Source organism: Chenopodium album, chromosome 4, assembly GCF_948465745.1.
Source record: "Chenopodium album chromosome 4, dcCheAlbu1.1, whole genome shotgun sequence".
In the NCBI taxonomy this organism is placed as follows: domain Eukaryota; kingdom Viridiplantae; phylum Streptophyta; class Magnoliopsida; order Caryophyllales; family Amaranthaceae; genus Chenopodium; species Chenopodium album.
Window position 1 is genome coordinate 3,034,984 of NC_137837.1, and position 27,982 is coordinate 3,062,965.

The 27,982-nt window shown below is 35.4% G+C and overlaps 2 protein-coding genes across 3 annotated transcripts; both read left to right on the forward strand.

The window, feature by feature from the left end:
- Positions 1 to 382: 382 nt before the first annotated feature.
- On the forward strand, positions 383 to 9,072 carry LOC145628545 (uncharacterized). 2 transcript variants are annotated; one of them, XM_081680870.1, is made up of 15 exons: positions 383 to 577; positions 1,546 to 2,253; positions 2,324 to 2,636; positions 3,252 to 3,398; positions 3,484 to 3,572; positions 3,687 to 3,779; positions 5,579 to 5,705; positions 5,983 to 6,047; positions 6,184 to 6,358; positions 6,594 to 6,794; positions 6,882 to 6,929; positions 7,018 to 7,155; positions 7,293 to 7,375; positions 8,156 to 8,271; positions 8,743 to 9,072. In XM_081680870.1, the coding sequence occupies exons 2-15, from the start codon at positions 1,661 to 1,663 to the stop codon at positions 8,817 to 8,819; spliced, it is 2,265 nt and encodes a 754-aa protein (XP_081536996.1). In that variant the 5' UTR covers positions 383 to 577; positions 1,546 to 1,660; the 3' UTR covers positions 8,820 to 9,072. The 2 variants fall into 2 exon arrangements, with proteins under 2 accessions (XP_081536996.1, XP_081536997.1); XM_081680871.1 differs by lacking the exon at positions 7,293 to 7,375 and having other exon boundaries at positions 384 to 577; positions 7,018 to 7,106; positions 8,209 to 8,271.
- A 4,904-nt stretch (positions 9,073 to 13,976) lies between these two features.
- On the forward strand, positions 13,977 to 27,864 carry LOC145628546 (sister chromatid cohesion 1 protein 4-like). Its single transcript, XM_081680872.1, has 15 exons — positions 13,977 to 14,715; positions 16,929 to 17,190; positions 17,372 to 17,469; positions 17,652 to 17,701; positions 19,425 to 19,483; positions 20,310 to 20,424; positions 20,650 to 21,454; positions 21,562 to 21,972; positions 22,127 to 22,271; positions 22,730 to 22,866; positions 23,388 to 24,508; positions 25,435 to 25,468; positions 26,812 to 26,920; positions 27,233 to 27,362; positions 27,483 to 27,864. Exons 1-15 carry the CDS (start codon positions 14,592 to 14,594, stop codon positions 27,579 to 27,581), a joined length of 3,699 nt encoding a protein of 1,232 aa, XP_081536998.1. The 5' UTR covers positions 13,977 to 14,591; the 3' UTR covers positions 27,582 to 27,864.
- The last annotated feature ends 118 nt before the right edge of the window (positions 27,865 to 27,982 follow it).

The window sequence follows — 27,982 nt, forward strand, 5'->3', positions numbered from 1 at the left end:
CTTTTGCTCTATTTATATGCTTACTATAAACTATATTTAATATCAATAAACAAAAATTAAAAAAAACATATGTTGCCATATAAAATATTTTTAGATTAGTGTTTATGTCTACTTTTATTAGTGCGATTATTATGAAACGAAGAAAGTATCCTACGAGGCTACGAGAATATCGTCGTAGACTCAGGTGGTGCGAAGTTGGCATAGATGGACTAAAACAATGAAACGTGAGACGTTACACTTAAATCTCATTTGGACGTGTATAAACAGACACAGAATAAAATTCAAGCCTTACGTGGAGGATGGAGAGACCTTCTTTCAGAAAATAATTTTAACAATCAATTTCTTACTACACATTTTTCCAACACACTCAACTTTCTCTCTCTAAAAAAACTTACGAAGCGCCTAAAACCAAAAACCCCTCTTTTTATTTCTGACTTTTTCCTCAAGTTTCTCTCTCCTCAACTCCGCACACTTTCACTTACCCTTCCTTCCTCTCTCCATTTCTACCACCTAGAACTTTCTAACACTTCTCTAATTCTTCTTCTTCTGCCATTGCTAGGGATTTCGATTTTTCAAGGTTTGAATCTCGAATCACAATTTTATTTCATTTTAATCTTTGTTTTTGTAAGGTTTTTTTTGCTAATGCAAAGTATGTTTTACAATTATAATTGATTAGTTGATTTTTTTCTGGAGAAATGAAAAATGGTGATTATATTGTTCGCAATTTGTTTGAGTTCGTTGCGATGATAGTGTTATAGCTAATTTATGTTGAAATTAGAACTGGATTTTTGTGGATTTCTTCTGAAAATGTGTGCGTTTGCTTTGTTGATCGTATTTTTTTCCGATTGAATTTGTTTTTTCGATGCTAATTTTGGTATATTATTGTTTATAATTATCTGACATTGATTTAGTAGGGTTTGAATGCTATATCATAATGTGGAAGTTTGATTTTGAGGTCAAATTTTAGTTATATAATGTTTATTGATGTTTGGAAATTAATTGTGAAAACTGTAGGAGATGTTGTGTTATTTTGATTTTTGAATGAATATTAGTTGGAGCTACCTAGCAATTAGGCAGTTGCATATATTTTTTTGAAAATAAGTTTTTCTGTCTCGAGATTAGGCACCGAGAAGATACATGAAAAAATTGCACTATTCCATGCTTGATTTTAGGTTGGAATATTGGAGAGAGATTTGAGATTCATCCAGGACTGATTCGCAAAGTAACAAAACAAATTTATACCATAGCTCATAATGCAGAGTTTGGGTTGGATAGGGATAGTGCTAGAAGCCTAGAAACAAGATAGTGTTTTAATTAGTAGGTCAAAATGAGCTCTTCACTCTATGTAATGGAGTAATTCTATACTCTTCATGTTACTATTGTAACCCGTCAACTTTTGTACATAGTTGGCTCTTGGGAATTTTTTTGTGCCTTTTGCTTATTTAGTACTTCATAGTTTGTTGAGAATGTGTCATTCTAGTGGTTTCTCAATCAATCAAGCTTGTTTTTGTCTATTGATTTTATTCTTTTCACGAGTTTCATCAGGCGTTGGCACTCGCTAATGTTGCATGATTGGAGAATAATTCATCATCCCATGGGCATCAAGAAGTAGTGATCTAGGGGAGATTTAGATTAATTTTTTACTTTAAGGGAATTCCTCATGGCAACAAGAGCTATTTTGCGCCGGAGGAAAGCCCTTGCCAGTGCATGGACTCAACGCAATGGCTCTTTCCGTTGTTTTTCAAGTTTTGAGCAAGAGCAATCATCCCTTGTCCCTCATTCACAGAGTTGGGCTGCTGCTCTTCCTTCTATGGATATTGATTCAAGGAACGAGAGGGAATCAAATTCAGTAACCAAAGATAAATTGCAACTTTTTTCTTCTGCTGGGTATCTACACAATCATTTTGCTCGGAGTTCAGCTTTGACATCAGTTAATGTACATCTCAACTATGGATCGCCTTTAGGAGCTGGCTGGCGGTCACAACTTTTGCGTTATTCTTCATCAGCAGCATCAGGTCAACCAGAGCTCCATAATAATAATGACAAAGATGAAGAAACAGCTGTCTCTCAATCAAAAGAACCTTCACCTGAAGAATGTGATCAAGCAGTTGAGGGTCTTAGCTCAGCTAAAGCTAAAGCCATAGCTAAGCAAATGCAAGAAAATCAAAAGAGTGCAAAAACAATAATGCAAAAGGTTTGGGCTACCCTTTTAGGGATTGGGCCTGCATTGAGGGCTGTTGCTTCAATGAGCAGGTAAAATTTTAAATCTTTCTTAGACAAAATTTTCTGCAAATATATTTATGTAGGTTTTCTGTTAATTTAGAGCGGATTGGGCTGTTAAGCTTCGTCATTGGAAGGATGAATTTGTATCTGCTATGAAGCATTATTGGTTGGGCACAAAATTACTTTGGGCTGATGTTAGAATAAGCTTGAGGTTGCTATCGAAGCTTTCCAAGGGCAAGAGTCTATCAAGGAGAGAGAGACAACAACTCACCCGAACTACAGCTGATATCTTCAGGCTAGTTCCAGTTGCAGTTTTTATTATTGTACCATTCATGGAATTCTTACTGCCGGTATTTTTGAAATTATTTCCCAACATGCTGCCATCAACTTTCCAAGACAAGATGAAGGAACAGGTAATTTTAATTTGTTGTGGTGGCATTTTCTAGTAATGTCAACTGTTTGGTATTGTTGCAGACTTTGAACTGCATAGGGATCTTGCTATATTTCATGCTTTATACTTTGCATCTTTGTTTATTGATGCATTGTGGTAGTGTAGCTTTTTTTTTTTTTTTTATTGAATGTTTTGGAATACTGATAGCAATATCTTTGTGCTGTACTTATTCTCATGTTTCTACTTTCTAGCATATTAATTAATTGAATTTGATATTTGTAATTTATCCATACATACTTGTACTCTGCATTAGAACTGAAAATCCCGTGAAAAGTGAACTGGAAGTAAGTCATAGTAACACCTAGAACAGAAAAGTTCTACATTAAACTGTATTTTTATTCTACTGAAAATATGATTGGCAGTGGGTAGCTTTAATTTAGGATTCCCACTTTGTCTTTGCATATACCTTCTATGTTTTCCACCAAGAACTGCTGGTGCAGCGGATTTCCTTTTGTACCCTTCATTTAGCTGATGGGGAGGGTTGTGAGCTGCTGTGTGGTGCTTGTTGTCTACCATTTAATGTAAATTGGAATTTAACATTATGTCTATGCTCTCATATCTTCTAGCTTTTTTACAGGAGAAACTGAAAAGGAAGCTAAATGCTAGAATTGAGTATGCCAAGTTTCTTCAGGATACAGTGAAAGAAATGGCAAAGGAAATAAAAAATTCTCGTAGTGGAGACATTAAACAGACAGCAGAAGATCTTGATGAATTTGTGAACAAAGTAACGATATTATCATTGTCTCATCTTGTAAGATATATCTTCACATCTACTTTTATTTTCCATAATTAAATCATAATATTTACAGGTTAGGAGGGGTGAAGATGTCTCCAATGAAGAAATCCTGAATTTTGCCAAGTTGTTTAATGATGAATTGACTCTTGACAACATTAGCAGGTTCGTGGTGTTTTCTTTTTTGCCGGATCATAGATGACCTGTTTTATAGGTTGAAACCAGGTCGTCTGTTTTCCTTATTTTGTTGCTTTAGTGAAGTTGGTTTCTTTGTTACAGGCCTCGATTGGTAAATATGTGCAAATATATGGGTATCAGGCCATTTGGGACTGATGCATATTTACGTTTTATGCTTCGAGACAAGCTTCGGAAGTAAGTTACCAATTCTTATATAATAATACGTTATACTTGTTTGGTTAGGTGTATTTCTTATGATTATATTATGTGTAACTATTAGCTGGGGGAGGGGGCATGGCATTGAAGAAACATACTGCGTATATTTCGCTTTAAATCAGTGTTGATTGAGTCTATAGAGTGCTGTTAGTTTTATACCTTTTAAGTAGCAAGATACTGCTGGTATCTGACTTATGATCTTGGATGAATTATATGCTACTTTTTGTTACCCTTTTTAATAGTTTTATTGAGTGGGTAAGGCAATCTTGTCTTTTTGTATGTGGGGTAGAAGAAAGTAGACACAAAAATTGTGGGAACTGCGTTACTTGATAGGAAGTGGAGCAATATTTTAGGGACGGAGGGAGTACTTGCTTTGTAAATCATCAAATAGTAATACCATAACACCTGGGGGGTGAATTTCTGGTGAGGCCTTGATTAGTTAGGTAATATACATGCTCTGTGTCACTTTCACTGCCCTATTGATTAAAAATCACACTTGATGTTCTTTATCTCTGGGCTACAATGGACAAATAAATGGGCTTATCATTCTTTAATCTTCTCATTTATTTTGAAGTAGCAAAATTCTTGTACTGTGCTCCGTAAAATTTGGATGTGAATGTCTAATGAAAAACAGCTTTTTTTTTTTTTTTTCAATAATATGTTGTAAGGTTGCACTCTTTAGCAAAAGCCTATTTAAAGGTATTGAGATAAGGTTGATGTGATTATATCATATTTTAGTGAAGTTATGCATCTATTGTATAGGGTATTTTGCATTTAAATTCTACTATTGGAACATCCTTAAATAAAAATTACGTAGTAGGACAGTTGTAAACTTGTAATAACACAGGACCTGTAGATTTCTTAAAATTTATTTCCAAAGTTGTTCAATACATTAATATATTGAATCTAAACTTTGCAGAAAAGTTAAATATAATTTTTATGTGTTGGTTTATGGGACTAGATTTTTCTTGGTCATAATTATGTTGATATTTTGCTTCAACCTTCCACCATTCCTCAAACTATACCTTGGGGGGTGTTGTGTGTGGGGGGGGGGGGGGGGGGGTGGCTTTTGTTTAAAAAACATGAAATTCCCTATAAATTCCAACAATAATTATTATTATTATTTTATATTTTGGTTGGTTGAACCTTTTGTGCCCTGCTGTCATTAGCTTATGTCTTGCTTAGTGTCACATTCTGAATCTATTTTCTGATTTGTACTGCTATGAATTAGCATTTTTGGAAAAGCGTATTAGATAATGCAATATATATATATATATATATATATATATATATATATATATATATATATATATATATATATATATATATATATATATATATATATATGTTAGTGAGTGAATTAGAGGATTAATGCTATGAATAAGAGAAGAATAAGGAGAGATTGTTATAAAGAATACTATTTAAAGTTTTTTTTATTCTTTTTATACAGTTTGGGAGAGAAAAAGCATCTCGAAAGCTTGTATTACTCTTTATTTTTAGCTTTTAATGCAAATTTCTATCAAAATTCTTCAGAATTTCTGCAGAAATTTCCAGTTCATAACATGTACTCATTTGGCTCTTAGATTTTTGTTTTCTGAATTTGTCTCATTTAAGTGAATTCATGGACTTGACTAACTTGGGCTAAATGCTTCCATGAATTTTTTAGTTGGTTGTGTGTGTTTAAATTCGTTGTCCATTTTAAATGATTAAATAATGTTGGTGTTTCATTATTGAGTTTTGCACTATGATAGTGGACACTAACTATTTTCTTTTGGAAGGATTAAAGAGGATGATAAGATGATACAAGCCGAGGGTGTTGAGTCACTTTCAGAGGCAGAGCTTCGTCAAGCATGTAGAGATAGAGGTTTACTTGGTTTGCTTTCTGTTGAAGAGATGCGTCAACAGGTTTGCTCACAGTGCTCTACCAAATTTATTTTTGACTTTTAAGTGGATGATGCACTACTTGTGTTGATCTTTGTTTTAATCTAACCATTATTTATGGTTGCAGTAAATTTGTGCCTTCGTGAGTGAAATGATGTAATTTTGAACCCATACAAATTGCTAATCTTATGATTTAGAATAATTTGTGCTTGTCAACTAATTTTACCATGGTGGTTCTCGGCTATCTATAGTACCTGATTCTGGTCAATGTTCATTCATTCAAGTTTTCATGTATGTGCAGCTGCGTGATTGGTTGGACTTATCTCTCAATCACTCTGTTCCGTCATCTCTTCTTATTCTTTCCAGGTAGGCAGTGTTTTTCTTGGAAATTCTTCTGGTTTATAAGGAATTTCATCACTTGATGTTTGTTTATTATATATTAAATAAAGCTTATTAGTGCTAGTTCCCAACTTTGTGCGCTGATCTACACTTCTTTTGGCAGAGCCTTCAATGTGTCTGGAACAATCAAGCCTGAGGAAGCCGTGGAGTTTGCTATTTCCTCTTTGCCAGATGAGGTTGTTGATACCATTGGAGCAACATCTTTGCCTTCTGAGGATGCAGTTTCAGAAAGGAGGAGAAAGTTAGAGTTCCTTGAAATGCAGGAAGAAATGATCAAGGTTTTAGTCCCTTTTACTCCGAACGTATTAGGTTTTAAAATGCTAAATTTTACTGGCTGCTCATTCCTCTTTCTAACCTTCTGAACACCATGTAAAGCATTCCCTATGCTCTCTCCTTTAGGCTAAAACCTGCTTCACTTGTCTGAGACTTGTCTGAGGATAAATATATTAAAGTTTATTCGTGTATTGGGTTTCAGACTTCAATAAACTTATGTTCTAACTTACCAAATTGTAGGAAGAGGAGGAGAAAATGAAAGCAGAAGAAGAAAAGGCGAAACTTAAGGAGTCTACTGTTAGTGAAAAGGATGTTGCCTTGGAAGAGATGGTGGATGCAACTAACAGGCAAGCACAAGATTACGAAAAGGCTGCATTGTCAGATAAAGACGATCAGCTTTGTGAGCTCAGTCGTGCATTGGCTGTTCTGGCTTCCGCATCAGTAAGAATATTTTGGTGCTAGATGTATTACAACAAAGCGTTGTATTGTTGTATGTTACTAATTTTTGCTATATTTTACTTTCGTTAGTCAGTGAGCAGGGAACGGGAGGAATTCTTGAGACTTGTGAATAAGGAGGTAAGTGAACAGTTGGAACTAGTTTCTTCAAACTAACTTTTCCACCACTTTAGGACGCAGGATTTATGTCTCTAATTCTCTTTTCCAGATAGAGTTATACAATACTATGGTGGACAAGGAGGGCAAAGAGGGGGAAGCTGAAGCTAAGGAGGCATACAAAGCTGCCCGGGAGGGTGATGAAGAAGAGTTAGATACTGCTCAAGTTTCTTCAGCACTGATAAACAAGGTCTGCACGAGTTTTTATTTTTCTGATCCAGATTCTCTTAAACTAGATGATATTATTCCATTGGCTGATGCATCTGTAATTCTGTTTATTTCCTGTACCTATTGAATTACTGGGATTCTTTTATTTTGCTGTATCAGGTGGATGCTATTCTTCAAAAACTTGAAAAAGAAATTGATGATGTGGATGAGAAGATTGGTGGTGAATGGCGATTGCTTGATAGGTATGCTATTGAGATTATTATCTGGCAGGTTTTAGTTAGATATTTATTAGCCTGTGGAGATCTTGGAGTACATAACTATGTTTTTATATGGATTGTGGCTCTCAAGCTAGAACAATGACGAATTGTTTTGACATGTGGCTGACATTCATCCGTGTTTTACTCTTGATGTTATGATATCTGGCAATAATAACGACCCCTAAATCATGGACTTGCTATATAGAGAATTCCCACCTCCTGGCCCCCTCCTGGTTTTAGGAACCAAGGGCATTATTAACTGCAAATCTCTTGTGTAAACATTGTTGAATGATTGAGCTAGCCAATGATGAAATTATCTAAATTATGGACTTGATCTATATCGAGATTTCCCACCTACTGGCCCCCTCTCCCCCGGCTAGAAACCAAGGGCTTAATTGCAAATCCCTTGTGTAACTTTGTATACATTGTTAAATAATTGGACTAAGTAATGTACTTGTGATATGCTGTTATTCTAAGCTAGGCAAATTCCAGCCTTAATTTTTTTGGGTATTTTATTTGTATGACTAGTTGAGGTCTTGAGAATATTGAGTCAGAAATTCTTCTGCATTAGTGAGGTGGAACTAGTTAAGGCACTGATATAATAAGGCCGTAGTGTTGTTTCACATGTTTGACTCTCGTGCACGGACTATTATATTTCTTTATATTTTCTTTATGTGTAATCTTGCTCTTGTATTATATGACCTTTAGTTTAACTGCTGCATAATAGAGACAATGCTGATATTAGACCTGTTTCTTGACATCTAGGGATTACGATGGGAAGGTGACTCCAGAGGAAGTAGCTTCTGCTGCTGCATATCTGAAAAACAAAATTGACAAAGATGGTATCCAAGAGCTCATCAGCAAGCTGTCAAAAGACAGAGGTTCGTTTAATACACTCCCTCCGTCTCTAAATCTAAAGTTCTAAACTACATATCTGTTTCAAACTATCTGAATAGTACGTAGTATATCACTTTCTAAAATGAGAGTGTAATTTTTAAACCTACCTAAATTATCCTATACCGTTCTTCTATATTATTATGTTGTATATTTTGAAGTTTTTTATAATGAAGGCTAGCTGTAGTATATTTACTTCTAAGTTTTTAAATAGCCTAAAATCAATTGCAGCCCCTATTATTTAGAATGAAGTGTGATATTCTTAACATATACTTCGTATAAGCTAGGAGTAGGGATCGATTTTCTTTCCTAGCATGAAAGTGTTATTAGTTGTCATGTATGAGTGCTCTTAGATCTCTATTAATTTGGCACTAACATTTTTTGTACTAGAAGACATCTTTAAGTTGGTCTGACCCAGTTCTTTTGCTTTACTGATTCTGTGTGATTGTTTTTATCAGAGGGGAAGATACTTGTTGAAGACATTGTTAGGCTAGGCAGTCAGAAGCATGGTGAGGAAGCTGAATCTGAAAGATGAATAGATTCAAGATTTATCCACTTGGATTTTTTAGAGGTCATTGTCCGACCTGGTCTTGAGTAGTGCCAAGACACTGGCATAAACTACGCAAGTTTTGAGAAAACAATTTTCGAGTTGGTGACAATGGTGCCTAATTTTTTTGCTTAGGCCACCTTCTCTGCCGTCATAATTCAGTTACCTTGTAGGTACATTACTAAAGATGATAATTTGCTGCTACAGTGCATATTAATACAAAGGAAATGTTATATGTGCATATATATTTGATTACACGTCTATATCAAAGGAATGGCGAGTGTAACGGTGTGCAAGTAACAAGACTGATTTTTTACGTCCTAGTAGTATTTCTGTATTTGGCAGTCATAAAATTCTGATTTGCAGGTTACTAACTTACTATTATGTTTCGACTATAGGATTTCAGAGCAATATGACACCCATCTTGTATAAAACTTGTAAATTGGATCGTATGAGTACGAATATTGACCACATGACCGATTGTATTGTTAAGAAGAGGTTGCTAGTTGCTAGTTTGCTACCAACTGCTGATGTGCAATACACTTTGCAATGAAGTGTTAAAATGACCACGCCTAGTGCTTGTCTATACAACTATACGCGGCGGTTGCATGTTCGGTTCAGCAGGAAATTTATTTGTTGAGTTATCTAGTTTATGTAGTTCAGTGTTAAAAAATGATGATGGGATGCTAGTCTAAAATTCTTGGGGGTGATTTTTGACTATCTAATACATGGAATTAAGCCCTGTTTACAAAATCTGAAGGATCTTCTTGTGGCAAATTATTGGTGTCATTATTAGAAAATTAGATGCGTTATATTATTGGGCTGAAGGAATACAATATAGAGGACAATATACTCTGAAAGTCTGAATGAGTGAAGAGTGATGTCTTTGCTGAAAATCTTAATTGTATTATGATGTTAAATATATGTCCACGCAAATAGGTCCACCATCTATGTTGGGTTGGTCCAACAATGATGTCCAAATCAAATTGTTGAATGATATGAAGAGTTTACAATAGACTATTTAATTGTGTTTTATATCACACGTGAAAAAATGGCATGAAAAACTACTATTTTGGCCTTTTGGGTGTGTTTTATTTAGGGATGGCAACGGGTCGGATCTGGATCCGGGTCCAGACCGGGTCCGAATGGACCCGGATCCAGATCCGTTTTTGTACTTTTCTAATGTATTAGATCATATTAACACTTATTTTTGTTGTAATTTAAATTGGATAACCCTTATGAAATCTTATTTTTCTTGAACTAGACTAATCAAAACAACTAACCAAAAGTTAACTAAATTTCTCTGCCTTTATTAAACCTAATATTTAGCCAAAAAAAAAAAGTAAACTCTTATTAATAGTGTGGGGATATTTATATCCCTATGAATGCTTAACAATTATTTGCCCAGCTATTCAAAAAAAAAAAAAAAACAATTATTTGTCCTCATTGATGGATGTTAATTGACTTCTTTCTTTTTTTTTTTTTTTTTTTTTGAACTTTTAAAAATTATGTGCAAACATTTATACCCTTAGAAATATTTCTTTATATATTGTCCCTCGCTGATGTTGTGACATAAGATAAGATCAAAAGAGCCTCCATATGACGAGTTGTATATGGCACGCACATCACGTATAGGGGTGTCAGTGGGGCGGGTCAAGTAGGAGACCCGCCCCAATGGGGCGGGGATGGGTCTCAGTTTTGCGGGTGGTGGGGCGGGGATGGGGATAAAAACCATACCCGCCATGGGTGATGGGGCGGGGTGGATTTTAAGTTGTACCCGCCCCACCCGCCCCACTTCGTACCCGCCCCATCCCCACCTCATACCCACATCTATATATCTTTTAACGCAAAATTACATACTTTTATTCTATTTATAAAATAATTACATGAAATACAATATTAATTATAATACTTTGCACGACACTTATATTATAACACAAAAATGTGTATAGAATGTTTTATTTTATAATTCGTATTAATTATGTAAGATTGTGTATTTGAGATACAGATATTAGGTGGATCTTGGGTGGGGATTAGGCGGATCTTTGGTGGGGATTAGGTGGGGATGGATATCCAAGTGGGGGGTGGGGCGGGGATGGTTTTGGAGTTGTACCCGGTGGGGCGGGGATGGGGATGAAAATTGGACCCGCCGCGGGGATGGGGATGGGGATGGGGATGGGGATGAAAATATTAGGTGGGGATGGGGATGGGAAAGCCAACATCCGCCCCGCCCCGCCCCATTGACATCCCTAATCACGTATAGCCGTTCTACAATTTTATTAAAAAATGATCCTTTTGTCTCGCATTAAAAATCTACTTTACTCAAATTTTCAAAGTCTTTATCTTTATTAGTTATCCTTGATATTTTGTAAAATTGTCGAAAACAAGCATCTAATAATAATGCCAAGGATAGGGATGTCTCGACTCTAAAGTATTAAGGGTCTGTTCTCATTGACTGAACTCAGCTGAACTGAACTGAACTGAACTGAACTGAACTGAACTGAACTGAGCTGGAATGAACTGAACTGAACTGAGCTGAAATGAATATTTTATAAGAGAAGAAAATTAGGAGCTGAACTGAACTGAGCTGAACTGAATTGAATTTCAACTTAAGAGAATAGGCCCTAAGTTGATTGGTCTATGTTTGATAATAAATTTGTGAGTTTGAGCTCAAAGTTGGGCTTAATTGAACTTTTAAATTGTTTCTTCTAGTTTTTTATGTTGTTTGTTAAACTGACTCAGCGAACAATAAAAAAATTATAATTCGAGTTGAACTTGATCAATTGTAAATAAATATGTGAAGAATACATGATTGGATTTAAATGAATGAATTATATGAACTTAATAAGTCAAGACTAAGCAATACACTTTTATGATTTTTGGGAAAGTTAACACTTACTCGTTAGATATGAACTTTTGTATAATTTATGCGACTCATTTGATGAAAAATTATACAAATTTAGAAGTTAATTTCAATATATGTATACACATGACATGGGTATATGTGAATATTGCCTCATAATCAAGCTTTTAATAATTTGCTTAAAAGTATCAACCAGCTAGTAATGGCATATGTTGTTGACTTATTAGACTATGATAAGTAACATTCACCTAAGTTTACACCATATTGTTAGCTCACTGGAAAAACTCTTACTTCATATTATAGAGGTTTGGGGTTTGAATCCTATCAAGTGAGTATAGTTGGGGATAGGGATTCTCTTACTCCCTATACTTTCAAGTGTATGGCCTGTAGATAATGAATTAAAAAAGAAACATGTGAGGGTGGTTGATGTATGGTCTATGGAAGTTCTTTTTAGGGTTTGTTCTCTTCTGCTTATTTTCAGTACAGTTCAATTCACTTCAGTTTAGCTCCAATAAGTTCAATTCAGTTCTTAATTTTCTTCTCTCGTAAAATATTCAGTTTAGTTCATTTCAGATCTGCTCCAATAAGTTCAGTTCAATTCAATTCAGTTCAATTAATCAGAATAGGCCCTTACTCGATCATTTCACATTATTTATTTGCTAATAGACAATGCATTGATTATAAACTAACACGATGCGCATAGTACACTGATTGTTTTCCAAATGCTATGAAATATTAATAGTATTGGATATTCATGAAATATAGTATAGCATATTAAAAAACTATGGAGGGTAGTGTTTGGTAATTTGTTCATTTTATGCACCTTTAGTGTTCATTGATAGATAATTTGATTGGTTATGTAATTCAACAAGTAACAAGGTAGGTTTCATTTTATTTTATTTATTTATTTTTTTTTGACGCAAGTCATTTGTACTCGTCTACATCTAAAACCTTTACAAATATATGCAAACTTCTATTATAGTAGTATAGCTTAACACCGATAAATTACCCATTTTTGTCGTCCTTGCCACAAAATTTCATTTATGTCGTTATGTTAGCAGTTTACCCTTCCCTTTTGTTTTTCCAGCTTTTCCTCATTACCTTTTCGTTTTACATTTATGAAGTTGAGACCTCCTCCTCTTTAGAACTCCACCTTTCTGTAATTTTCTAGGGTTTTACCCATTAATTCAACTTACCAAATTTGAGTTTTCATTCGGTAATTAATGGTCAATCTTCAATATTGCTTCGATTTTACAAGAGAATTTTGTGGATTAATGTTGTCAATTTTGCGTTTACTCTCTCTAACTTTTTCTCTGCTCTCATACAAAGACGACTGCGACTTCATTCTTCTAGTATAAGTAAAAGTGGCATATGTGTGGAAACCTTTGCTTATCCAAGATTATAAGAGACATTTATGGAGAAAACTACAATTATGAGCTGGAATATTGTTATGATTCTAGTTACTCCATCAAATATACAAATACTATTTTTTAGGAGTTTAATACAAAATTATTTATTTGTCGTTAAAGCTGATAATGTTAGTTTGTAAGCTGGTGAATACTATTCAACAAATATACATTAAATGCTTATGTGGGGAAATTGAGAATTTTTCTATCAATTATAAGATCGATACGTCGAATTGTCAATACTAATCAATGTGTTGCGTTTATATCAAAATTTAGTTGCAACTATTATTATAAAAAAAATACAGTATGATTATATATGTTAAATCACAACCTTGTCACTAACGTAAATCACTTCGTGATAAGGAATTGATAAGTGATAACACATGAATTCATAAATATCCATCATATGTTTACCTTAAACAATTTGAAACATTATAACTACATTTTATACATAAAAAATCACAACAATTTTTTAACTTTAAACTTTCTCGACAAACTCTTAAAAAAACAAAATCTCCCTCCACTCCAAGTCTACAATCAACAATTATTGTCTTCTCATTTTACATCAAAAGTACACTTATTAAAAGTTCCAATTTTTTTTAATAAAAATCAAACTTTTGGAAAAATTATATTCATGGCGCTTAATTGAAAATTTGTACCAAATTTTCAAATCAATAACAAAATCTAAAACTTAAATTTTGTACCTTAAAAATCACAGCGCGCATTCTTCCTTCAATCTCAACCGTCAATTACTTCCCAAATCTTAACACGCAACCAAATCAACGGTGATCTATTAAGATAACTTTTAACTCTAATTTTCCTTTTTTTTTATTAGATTCTTTCTCTCTCTATCTCTTACTTACTTAACTTTCTTTCCCTTTTTTATTTATTTTTTCTTCACTTTCTCTCTCTTCGACATTTTCTCTCTCCTCTTCTTTGTCGTCGAAAACTCCCTCCTTTTTCGATCTCGATTTTCAGTCCTCTAAATTCTCAACTTTTCAACTCAATTCATAAATTATACTTCAAATTTCAACTGAAATCTGGAAATTGAGCTTGGTTTTGGTACTTTATCAGTTGAATTTGTTGTGCAATTTGAACTATTAGAGTTAGGGATTGGGCGAAATTAGCTCAATTTGTTGCTGGTTTTTGGTTGAATTTGATGGAATTGATCAATTTCGATGTTATTTTGTGGAGGGGAAAGGTTTTTAGGGTAGCTCGGTGAATTCCAGGATTTGTTAGTTTGAGGAATTTGCATGGTGTTTGTGAGATTCTGTAGTTTTTTCAGTTACTGGAGTTAGGGTTTCGGTGATTTAGCTCAGTTAATTGTTCAATTTATTGGGTTTTATCGGTGTTGAAGTTTTAGCTTAATTTAGCAAATTCTAGGGTTTTGCTGAATTTGAAGAATTATCAAGCGAATTAATGATTTTTCGAGGATTCGGTTACTTGAAGTTGATGAATTAGGGTTTTTGAAGTGATTGAAGAAGAGTAAAAATGTTTTATTCGCAGTTTATATTGGCAAAGAAAGGGCCTTTGGGGACTATATGGATTGCAGCTCATCTGGAACGAAAGCTTCGGAAGAATCAAGTCGCTGATACTGATATTGGCGTCTCTGTTGGTTAGTTCAATCTATTATTTAATCAGTTTTTTTTTTTCCTTTCTAATTTAAGAGTTCGAATTTTTTTTATATACAACTGATTGTTTATGTTCGTTATATTTGGTAGTTATATGAATTTTATGGTAGATTATATGTTAGTAATTGATAGTATTAATTGTTTTACCCCCAAAGGAAACATATTGGCAATGAATTGGATCTTTTTAAGTTTATTAATATTTTTCCATCTTTACGAAGCTAAATTAGCTATGAGCATCTGCTGCTTTGTTATAATTGCGGTTGAAATTATGTAGGATGTCCCACACAAAATATCAGTCTGATGATTGATTGTGTAATATTATTTTCCTAAATTGGTGGGATACGAAACCGGGGCAATAATAGTTTGGATGGAGGAGGGCTGGCACTAGACATAATATTATGGTAACTATAGACAAAGAAAAAAGCTTCCATTGTTCTAATTTTAATAAAGGTCTCACTTTGTTTTGTTTTGACATTGATGGTATTCGATTTTAATTAGAGTGAAGAAAAGACCTTTATTGTTCCGTGTAACAATTTTTCAATTTTGAGCCCTATAAAAATATGACTATTTATAAGAACTCACAGATGATCTTGTAAGAAGTTTTTTCTTTCTTTTGGTTGAAGCTGTGAAGGATGAGATAAGGTTTGTTTGGCTCTCTAAGTGGAGAATTTAGAAGGATATCATTAGGAAGTCTTGATGTTAGAAGAATAATTTGGGGATGGAAATTACCAACCAAGTAAGGAAAGGTTTTTTGAAATGTGTATAAATTGGACGTCATGTCTCAACCTTGCAATGATAAGAAGGGAATTCAATCCAGTCATGATTGCAATTGGAATGACAGTTTGAGGACCATTATTATAGTCAATGTAGATTGTTTACGGTTTTCACGCTGCCTGGTTTTGTGGCCGCTGTAAGTTCAAACACAGTTATTAACTCACCCTGCTATGCCAGGTTGCAGCAGCTGATTCTTGTTTCCTTGATAATGATTATTACATGGTTTAAGAGGATACAGATGATTTAAGGTTACTTAATCCCTTGGTGGAATATTTGTGCTAATATAGTAAATTTATAGGTCAATAATATATAGGCCATATAGGGTGGAAAAGATTTGGCCGTGCATGTTGGAACATATTTGCCTTTTTTTTTTCATCAGCAAATATTTTTGGATGGCTGAGATGTTTTGGTTGATTGCAATTAGAAATTGTGTAGTGGTAGGTCTTGATTGTTTGCCATTTTGTGCCTAATAACCGTTTTGAACAGGAATGCTATCCTGTAGTCCTTTATATTATATAATTTATAGAGGCTTGTTTTATCCTTGTGTTTTTGTCTTGCATACCTCTCATTTATGTATGATTGAAGGGAGTTTAAGTAAATTTAATTGTTCAGCCTCCATTTCCCAGAGAACTTGCATAAGGACTAAGGATGTGGGTTGGCTAGTCCTATTTATTCTAAATTTTCTGGTTACATTGAAGTGTATTATCTGATAGAAGGGTCGTCTTTGGTCACTCTTTTACTTAATTTTGTGCTTGGTTGCAAGAAAAATATTTTGTTGATTAGTGTTTCATGTTGCCATAGGCTGAGCCTGTTAAACTGGGGAGGCTATTTGTGCTTCTTTGATTCTTTAGGGTTTGTCTCAATTTGGTAATTTTTTTTTTGATAATACTAACATGGAAATCCTAGATTTATTTGCAATTCCCCTCGCTGTCTTTTCTTTAAGTACATGGGGAGGCTGTTGTTGCATTATTTGATGCTCTTATCTGAGGCTCATGTTTGCTTAACAACATTGTACCTGGGTTTGGCAATGCACACTGCAATATATATGAAAAGTTTCAAGTTTTCCTTCATTTATTCACTACTACTGTGTATTTTATATTTTAGATGGAAAAATATCCCTTTGATTGTTATGGTTTGTGTGCCTAAACTTCGTATATCATAGGATGGGTAAAGTATTTCAACGCTTTTCACGCCTATTTTTTTTGTTCCCCCCCCCCCCCCCCCCCCCCCCCCCTCTCTTTTTCAGTCGCTTAGATTGTAACAAGTGTCAAGTGTAGTAAATTTAAAAAAACTGAACCTAAGGTGTGAATCTGGCTGATAATAATTATTTCAGATCTTTAATTGCTAAGACCTGGCAAGTTTAAACCTTCCAGATTCTTTCGTGATGTTTTGCTCATTTTACCCCCTTTCTCTGGTATTACAGATTCAATACTGTTCCCAGAAGTACCAATCGCTCTCCGGTTGTCTAGCCATTTGCTGCTTGGTGTTGTTAGGATATATTCAAAGAAAGTCAACTATCTCTTTGACGATTGCAGTGACGCCTTGCTTAAAGTCAAGCAAGCATTTCGCTCTACAGCAGTTGATTTGCCTCCTGAGCAGTCTAAAGCACCATACCATTCTATTACTTTGCCAGAGACCTTTGATCTTGATGATTTTGAGTTGCCTGACAATGATATATTTCAGGGGTTGGTTTCTATTTTTAATTTGTATTCCATCATTGCACCATCTACTTGTAGTAGGTTGATTTTCTGTTTTCGTTTTTTTTGGGTGGTTTTTTGAGGGGAGGGGGGAGTGCGCAAGAAGTAAATTTTATAGTATAATTATTGATACTTCGGGCAGAATTTAACAAATTGTCATACTTTACAGCAACTTTGTTGACCATCATGTTAGTACAAGAGAACAAATTACTCTCCAGGACAATATGGAGGGTGTGACTTTTACAACATCACAATTTGGTCCTGATGGTCAGTATCCTTCTCTTGGTTTAGAAACTACATTTTCTTCAGAATATTGTTTTTTTTTTTTTTTTTTTTTTTATTTTTTTTTTAATTTTTTTTATTTACTTATTTTTTTTTAATTATTTTTATTTTTATTTGTATTTGCATGTTTTATTTGTTATAATTCATTCAGTTTAGCTGTGTTACAGAGCGTTTTGGTGATGGTGATGCATCTCAGATTGGTTTAGACCTTGATGAGGTAATTAGATGCTCATCTCTTTATTTGCTTACATTACTAAATTGACTCTGATTTGAAGTTGACTATTAATTTTTTTTCCAATTAGATACGTCGCTAAACATGAATTTATTGGTTTGAGTATAAAATATTCATGGCCTTTCAATAATGGCATTGTTTAGTTCACTTGGGCTATTGGGTTATTGTTGGTTTAGCTGTAGCACTTATTCTGTACTTGCAATCTAAGTTTCACTAAGCTCTTTCTTATTTTCATCAAGAGAGAAGGGCTAAGAAAGGGAGAACAGTAAGAGATGGCAATTAGGAGAAGGGTGGGTGGTGGGGAGGAGCTACATTTGGCACATGCTGAACTATTTTGCAAGTCATATATGGGACAATTATACTATTTGTGTGTATCTATGAGCCCTGAGAATAAGGGAGTAGAGGAAGGGAGTGGAGTAATTATAAATCAGGATCAATTTATTACAAGGAAGAGCAATTTGGAAGGCAGTTGCTGTATCGATTATGTTGAGACTGACAAAGCTATTGAATCTTCTGAAGATGGGAGTTACACTAAGTTCTTTGGAATCCTTGCCGTACCCTTAATTTACAAGCACTTAAAATGCAATTGTTTCCTGGGTGGACGGAGAGTGATGCTCTTAAGGTATTTGTTCATGGGTAAATTATAGTCAGGAATTGGGGATGAAAAAAGGGAATATGCCGGATTCACGACTCATGAGTTATAGTTTGTATAGAACAGGGTGGTGGTATTCTAGGTTGCATTGATACGGATACGGGTATGGAACGGGTACGGGATATGGAAAAATCAAAATTTCAAAAAAAGGGTACAGCTCGGTTATGGCAAAAAAAATCAGCAAAATATAAAATTCATAAAAAAGTTTTTGAAAAAAAAAAAAAATCCATATTACACAACTTAAAAGAAATCTTATGGTATTTAATGTCTTAAATACATAAATAAAAGAGGTAAATAACAAAGCAGAAAGTTAAACTAGCACCTACTGCAATCTACAATAACTTTTAATTTTTTACTAGTAAAATATATCAACAGGCACATGCTAGCATTGATTCACATAAAAAAAAAAAAAGGAAATAAAACTCTCAAACTCTCAAAGTATCAAACAGATTAAAGAAAACACTCAAACTCTCAAAGTATCAAACAGATCGAGTCGCAGGTGGTCTCCGGTCGCCGCCTTGAATCAGATCGGACGGTTGGAGAAACAAAATCAGAGTTCGAAAGTTTTAGGGTTTTTGAGAATTGGGGGAAATCAACAATTAGGTAAGTATTCTACTGATTTGGTTTTTTTTTTAAAAAAAAATGGGCTGGGCTTCATAGGAAATGTCAGAAATTGCGCTTTTCCGTACCCGTTACGTTTCTGATCAAGATGCTAAACGTCCCCAAATTGCCATGCGTACCACTTTTGATGGGGACGGTTTGGGGACGTATCCTAGGCGTACCCGTACGGCGTACCGTACCCGTCCCAGATGCGTTTCTAGTACAGGAGACGGCACCTGATTGGCGAATCCGTGCATCCTTGGTGGTATTAGTGATTATTTCCTAAGTGATGGAAATTAGTTTCAAAAACATATATTGGATCTTTATATTGTAAGGCTAGAACTTTTCGGATGTATAGGACTTATGGGAATTTCCATATTAGCTATCATATGCTTGGCTTGATAGAGCTTATTTTGGTCTTTTATGTTCTCTAACCCAATACCGCTCCACATGCAGGAATTATTTATGGACAAGGGAGATGCTGCAGGAACAAGTGGAATTTTGGTTGAGACAGAGTAAGAGATTCAATGTGCATTTATGCTATCATCCACTTGCATAAAGATTATGCTTTAAAATAATTTTAATAGTCAATATAATTTTCCCATACTAATGGTAAATGCTGATTATTTGAAAGCATTTGGAGCTTGGGGTGTGGATATGTTTATTGTATTACCTTGTGCTTAAGCTGATAATTTTGTTTTTAGGAGATTGTGGAAGTCATATAAGTACACCGAAACTTGTTTCTTCTCTTCTTTCCTTCGTCCTATATATAAATGATGTTTTCTACCATAGACGCAATGTCATATGCCTTCCAATACAGTGCCACCAAGGGAGTGGGGCGGGTGAGAGTATTAGTAATAACTGTTATTGATATGTTTGTTTGCTATTTTTAATTGCTGGATTGTTATTGACAAGAGAGACTTGATGGAAGTCTTCCTTTCTGTATGCTGTGTCCCTCTTGGAAGATTGATCTTTTTGCTTATTTACATTCTATACAATCAATCAATCAATCAATCAATCAAAGCCTTAATCCCAAAAGTGGGGTCGGCTAACATGAACCAAATTTGATTATTCCGTGTAGTCATCAACATAAATCTTTCTCCTCCATCCCTTACGATCCAAAACTTCATCCTCACGTAAATCCATGCACTTCATATCCTTCCTCACTCCTTCCAACCAAGTCATCTTTGGTCTCCCTCTTCCTCGTTTAATCCCTTATTTACATTCTATACGTTGCTTAGAAATTGTGACAGTTTTTGACAAAGGTTCTTTTTTAAAAAACATTTGGTGGTTTGACCTTTTCTTCAGTTCGTCTAATTTTTGTTACGTCTTTGTTTCCAGTGCTGGTCCTCAGGAATCCACAAAAGAATCTTCACCTTTCAAAGATGATGATGACCATAATGAGGGGATTTTTGATCCTCCGTTGGCTTCAAACACTAATAATTTTATTATCCAGGTTAGGTTTCTGCTTCACCCATTCTGTTAGTCTTCTTTAACTCTTTTTTTTGGGGATTGGAGACCTTTGTAATTGTTTATCTGGTAAGACAGGGTTCCTTTATTGTGTGCTCGCATTCATGCTCATGCAATTTTATTTCAATTTATAATTACGTTTTTAGTCTTTCATCTGTATGTTCAAGAAAATGGGAATTCCTTTAGATTGCTTATATTGTTAAATATCCAGGCACCTTCAACTCCAGGATTAACAGAAGAGCCAAACTTACCTAGCGCTAAAGAAGAAATACAGGTCAGTGATGATCATATGGATGAGGATCAGAATCCGTGTGAAGTGGCCGCAAAAGAAACTGCTTCAAGTCCTGTGGAGCCCTCTGATGTAGGTGGCACTGAGCTCCATTCTAACGGGAATGTTCATTCTATGAATGAGCTGGATGATGAAAAAGAGAAAACACTTGGAACTGAAACCATGGAATTCACATCCTCTGGCTTACCTCAGCCTGCTACCTTTGATAAGCACATAGAGGCAACCAATGGTCAGGATAATGCGGAGAATCAAAGAATCATAGCTGCTGACATGGAATCCAGAGGATGCTGTGATGTTGATGAAACAGGTACAAGTGCGACTGCTGTGCCAGTTCCCGAAGTTGACGCGGAGGTTCAAGGTTGTGAATCCTATGCTGGCTGCAGCAAAACTGATCTTAATGGGATTGACAATCATCATCCACTACATGATTGTGAAGCAGAAAATAATAAATCATCTGTTGGTCCTGCTGTTCTTGGTACTGTGGATGTTGTTACTAGTGGTTCTGGACATCAAAATTTTCTGAACCTGAAAAATGCTGAGACGTCTGAATCCAACATTGATGAAAAGTCATCAGGCTTTGCTACTCCAGTGCTTCAGGCGTGTTCTACCAAAATCCTTAATGCTTGTGACTCCAAGATCCCTGGTCAAGAAGATGGGCTGAACTCAGCTGTTATCTCTGAAAGGGAAGATGCAACTGATGTTGCTGGGATTTCTATAACTGACAGAGGTTTGTTAGTCTTGGGTTTTAGTAATTTGTTAGGGACCGATTATTATAAGTTGATAACTGATTCATTGGCTTTTCAATGTTCTTGGCTCACATATTCCGTGCAACAGATGTAGAGGAACCAATTTCGAAGGCAGACCAGATAGCTCATGGAGTTGCTTGTGCCACTGACAATAACATAGGAGAGCAGTCAGACAACCTGATCGCAGAAGAAAATCATATCGAAAAAGAGAATAACTTACAAATTTCTGATTTCCCACCTACTGAAATGTTGCTTTCGATGCCGAATTTGCCTGCTGACGTGTCTGGCAATATTTTTGTTGACTCTACTCCTGGTAATGAATTCTTTGCAAAGGATGATGATATTGATGAAAACGTCTTATCTGGAAGGAAAAGAAGTTTTGCCGAGAGTACTTTGACAATACAGAGCCTTAATTCAGTTGAGTCTCCTGGTGGAGCTCAGTCAAAAGGAACTGTGGAATCAGTTCCTGATGACAATGACCTTTTATCTTCGATATTAGGTATTGAACTTTTGTCCTTGGAAATCTATTGATGTGGACTCTTTTTTTATTTATTTATTTATTTTTTTTTTACTTGGCATTAACTCCTTCACTCGAGATTTTTGCTGGCTGATCCGAGTGTTTATTTTTTTTGGCTGTGAAATTTTTCTCACAGTAGGTAGAAGGTCTACAACATTCAAAATGAAGCCTACTCCGCCCATTCCTGATACAGTTCGGGCAAAGCGCCAGCGGACTGCAGCCCGCTCTCTTACTCACAAGCGGAAAGTGCTTGTGGATGATTCTACAGTACTGCACGGCGAGTAAGTTTTGGTTTTCTGGCACGTTTTTGTGCTTGCTTGATGTTGGATTCTTTCTTTGACGTTCATCTATACCCAGATAAATGTCAGACTTTGTATTACTGCTTATTGGAAGAAATTCTTCCAAACCTAAGTAGATAAATATTTAGGAGTTCTATATTGTGATTTCTGGCTTTTATCATCTGCAGTCATTCTGTAGTGTTATCTGCTGTTAGCTGGCTTTAATTTGTGGGTTTGTTTTGTAATTTGTATCAACTCATTCCTAGGATTTCTTTGGAGCATAATAGTGTGCATATTTTTACTTTGGGAATGTATTTTATGGGTTTACTTTGACACTAGGCTTTATTATGTGTGTTGGTCTTCTATAGTAAAGGCTATCATATGGCTTCTATACTTCTTGGTAAGGGTAATGCCTTATTTTTCACGTTTAAGTTTCTGAACACTGATTGCTATTTTCTCAGCACAATAAGGCAGCAACTAACAGATACTGATGATATACGCCGTGTGAGGAAGAAGGCTCCGTGTACGAAACTTGAAGTTTGGATGCTTCAGAAACAGTTTTTAGAGGACGAGGTTTTCACTGAACCTGTATTTACAGGTAAATAATAAGAAAACAATTATTTGTTGCTCTACTATAATGAAAGTAAGGGTTGGATTGTTGAACTTATTGCTATCATTTGTGTGATCTAAGAATTATTATCCAGAATTGCATTAGTAGATAGTTTTGTGCTCTGTTGAACTTATTTTTGCTTTGTTGAGCCTTGAACCTTTTCGCAATTATGCTGGGAATTGCATTAGTAATGCTAATTGATTATAATTATTATATGGTTATCTCTATGTATGCATGTCCTCTTGCAATGCTTGCAGGCTTATAGTTAATATAGTTTACGTTTATGTTAGTTAATGATTGGCAATTTGGGACTACTTTTTTCTGTGAACACGTGGTATCTGCTTGTTTCTTTCTTGTAATAGATCAATTTTGTTTTTGTAGTTTGCTAGTTTCTAGCCCATGTTTCAACTTATACTGCAACCAATTCTGGTGGAAACTATCTGTTGGCTTATGTGTTAGTTCTCCATCAAGAGATTACTTAATATGTCTGGATGTTTGTTTTGCTTCAGGAATGTTCCCTGTATTGAGATCATTGGATGATGAGGCAATTGATTTGAATGGAATCACAATTTATTGTGATGAAGGAACTAAAGGAGCAAGTGAGGCAGACATCAGTATTAAGTCAGCACGTGGTGAGGAAACTGAAAATTTGGGAATTGTTGTACTCTCTAATGCTGATATCTCAAGGTCAAAGCTCGATGAGGAGACTGAGTCCATGGGGACTCTTGTTCCATCTATTGCTGCAGTTGAGGGTGGCGGGATTCTGTTGGAGACTCCATTTGAACAAGAATTGGCATCCATTGTAGATGGTAGTACTATGCTTAAGGAGGTAGAGATTGTAGATAATGAGGTCACAAAACAGTTGTCTCTGCATGATGTTTCTGTAGAAAAGGTTGATGATGTGAGATCTCCAGTTGGTGGTGAAACAATTCATTCTGTTACCGTAGAAGCCGAGCCAGTGTCTGCTCCTGATATTAATTGTAAATCAACGGATGATACTATAGATTGTTCACCATTGCTAAATAAATCGAGTGATGTAATTATTCCTATGCATATCGATGCATCAGGCGAAATACTCGATCAGAGGTGTATTGCAGACTGTACAATTGGAGATGCTTCTACAGCAGAGGGAGTTTCTGGATCAGGTATACGAGATGTAGGGGTGGATGTTGGTGTCTCTGGGAATGTTGATTTAGACGAGAGGTCAGACGGTGAACATGTGATGGAAAAAAGGGAAGGTGTTGATTCCAGTATAGAGATGAGGGGTTTCCAGGATACTTGCTTATTGGCTGTTCAAAATTCCACCGTCTCCGAGTCTTTTGCCCTTGAAGACACGGCTTGCCTGACTTCGGACCAAACTATTGACAATTGTCATCCAGATGAGCTTGGGACTACAAACAAGAATGATACCTCTGGTTCAGGTCTAAAAGTTGATGGTAGTTGCCTATCTTCAAATATTATTTGTGAGGATGTGAAAGTGGATTTATCACATTCAGTAGAAGCTGATTTAAGCTCTCGAGTTACAACATCAAATGAGAGGGAGGGCCTACAATATTGGGAAGCTGACCCAAATATAGTCACTGACTCTACTTCCATTCCTTCTGAGTATATTGACACCGGAAACAATGCTGTAAGTGTTTTTAAGTCAACTTTTATCATCAATATGGCAAAGTTGAATGCATGTTTTTGTATTTTTAGTGGACATTGGAATTGGATTGGGGTTCATCATCTGATGGTATCTGCTTATCACTTTATTTGTACTCTAAATGGTCTGTTTTCAGGGTACTTTTCCTTTTTTTGCTGCTGTTTGTTTATGCTGTCATAATGCATGTGCAGGGACATCCAACTTAAGGCATATTTGAATGCAATTTAAATCAGTCGTTTGTGATTATTCAAGAATTCAAAGTCAGTGTTTTGCTTAATTGCTTGTTTGGTTTTTATTGTGGTGATTAAGAATCATACGATAAAATTAGTATAATGAGATGTCTTTTCATATAAAATTTTTTCAAAAAAGGGTAGTTTATGAAATTCTTCTTTTTTCTGTTTTTATTTCTGCTTTGAAATTATGTTGCTAGTCTACTGTCTACATCAGAAGATTAAAAAGCCATGACAAGGAAAAGAATTGGAATTTAGTTGCGTAGTTAGTGCTTAATAGTAACAAGGTCAATTTAGGTAGCACTTGAAGCATGGTCGGTTTGTTAAATACTCTTATGGAAAAAGAAAACCTTAATTAAATGCACTTTAGATTTTAGTGCAATTACTTGGCCTATTGTATAGCATTATTTTTAAATAGATGTATTATTGCGTAATTTAACATGTAGCATATATGTTTTAGAAGGGACAACATGTTTGTATCTTGCTTTTGTGTATATATATAAAAGATTAGTGAATTTGACTTACCCATGCTTAAAATTTGCATTATCTATTTGAAACAGGGTACTTACTGCCTTGATGTTATATGCCCACGTGAAGTTCTTTCTTATATTTTACGTAGTACTATTTCTTTTCTTTTAAGGAGTTACTAAGATTATTATTATGTTTGCCTTTGTGATGCAGGAGTTTGGGACAGATGCCATTGAGCATGATACAGGTTGGACGTTCTTTTCTTGTACTACCTCCGTTACATGTTTTGTGCAACATTTTCCAAAAACGGATGTTACACATTATGTGCAACAAAAAACTTCTGTCCTTTTTAGGTAAATTTTTTAAAATGAAATTACCATAATGCCCCCAATTTAAAATTAATAACATTACTTAATTTGCTAACCCAAATTTAATTAATCAAATAATCACCCCCTTCTCTCTCCTGCCCCCTTTCTTCTCTTATACCTGCAACCACCACCATCATCAATGACCACCGCAAACACCACCAACCCAAGATCAATTCTACCACCAACACCACTAAAACCATACCACCAACATCACCCGTTCACCACCGACACCATGACCACCACAAACCATCGACCACTGCGACCTTAACAGGTAACACCACGACCACCAAAGGTCGTCGTTTCGACCTCTAACCCCTCCTTGTAGAAGTCGCTGCCCCTCCTCGTGAGAGTCCCCGCCCCCCTTGTCGAATTTGAAATTAAAACCCTAGAAATTGCAAAGCGAAAGGGCATCGGAAAGTAAGATTAAGTTTGAACTCAAATCTAATGCAAAATTGGCAAATATGGGAGGTGAATTAAGGGGGATTATGACCGGTTTTATAAGTGGGTTTGTGGTGCCTTCGGGGTGGGTGGTGGTTTTAGGTGTTTATGGCGGGGTTTTTGGTAGGTCTAAGGGGGGGTTTTGTATCTCGGTGGTAGTGTGGTGCATTGGTATGGTGGTTTCGGCGGCTGGTATGGTACTTTCGGTGGTTAATAAGGTGGTTTCGGTGGTTCGTTCGATGGTTGGTGGTTGTGTCGGTTGTTGTTGGTGGCGAACATGGGTGGTGGTGGTGGTGCAGTGGGTGATAATGATGGTTGGGTTGAGATTCTTAATTTACTAATTCTGTCATAATCACAAGCCCATATTTTTGCTAATCAACCTTTTCATTTTTTGTCTTGGGAAGTGTGCAAGCCTCTTTGTTGCACTTAACGTGTAACGGAGGTAGTATTTTTGTTAGTTAACCTTAACCATAATTGTAGATGGCTGTTTACATTTATTGTGATATGTAAACAAGCAGATGTGATATCTTACATTTTGGATTTAAAATAGGTGTGCAGCTGAGCTTCATAAAGCCTGCCTTTGGTTGTTTTTTATGTTTATTTATAGTTGTCCCTAATTCTTTCTCTTTTTTTTTTTTAAAAAAATGTTAAACTCCATACCCAACCCCCATCACTTTGGGATTAAGGCTTTGTTATTGTTGTTCAAATCTATATTCCAACCATTATTGGTGCTAAACGAGTTTATAGCTAAAAATAATGATCTAATCTGCTCTTGGCCAATCAGACTTCTTGAATGTTGATGATGACGATGTTGCTGAAGACTATGAAAGTGATATGCCTAATCCAGAAGAGAAACGCATTCTAGACAACAGTGGCTGGTCTTCTCGTACCAGGTGTGTGTTCATCTTTTATTCTATTTCATATATAAATATATAAAATGTAACATGGGGTGTGGGAGTGGGTGTTGTTGCTGTGATGCTCAAATTAGGGTAGATATTGAATTTAGCAAACATATAAGCTACTTGGTCTAAAGAAGACAGGAATTTCAGCTTGATTCAGATCTAAACTCAAAAGCTGAGTTGGGCAGAAATGAAATGGATATTGACATTGACATTGGTCTTCACTTAAAATCTGAATCTAAAAGGTTGTTTTTTGACCCTGGTATGTTTAATTCTGATATGTATTGTTTTGTTTTGTCTTGTCAGAGCTGTTGCCAACTATCTTCAAGGCTTGTTTGAAAAGGAATCTGATCAAGCCAAGAAGGCTATTTCCTTGGACAGCCTGTTGGTTGGGAAAACTCGGAAAGAAGCCTCGAGAATGTTTTTTGAGACACTGGTACGTCAACTATCATATTATAAGATAGAAGGGAGATGAACTCTGTTAGTAAGAAACAATCAAATTATTTGAAATGATTTCACGTGATGGAAAATGAATGCTTTTGGCAATGTTTTACAGGTCCTCAAAACTAAGGATTACGTACAAGCGGAGCAGGAGACTGCTTTCTGCGACATTAAAATAAATCCTAGAGGAAAGCTCCTGAAATCAGAATTCTGATCCCAAACACACAGGAAGGTAGATTGGTGAATAGCCGTGTAGTTCTAGTTAGTTGACGTAGCTTAGATTTTGGGGCATGGATCTCCCATAATTTATTCTTTGTCTAAGTTATGCTTTTTACTTTAATATTTTTGGGTGATTAGTAGGTTAACAAGGAGGCTGAGGGCTGGGAAATTGTAAGGTTTTTAGCACATGTATCATGGGTAGGCATTGTAGAATGTCTTGTAACGTTAATCCTGCAATAATATTTGTATATATGATATATATGTAAAATTGATAATCATGCAATTTGAGATATTTTTATTGATAACCTAATAGTTGTCGAGTTTTCCATTGAATGTCCTGCGTTTCACTTTCCCTTATTTACACCATCTTCTGAGGACTTGAGAACTTTCTTCAGG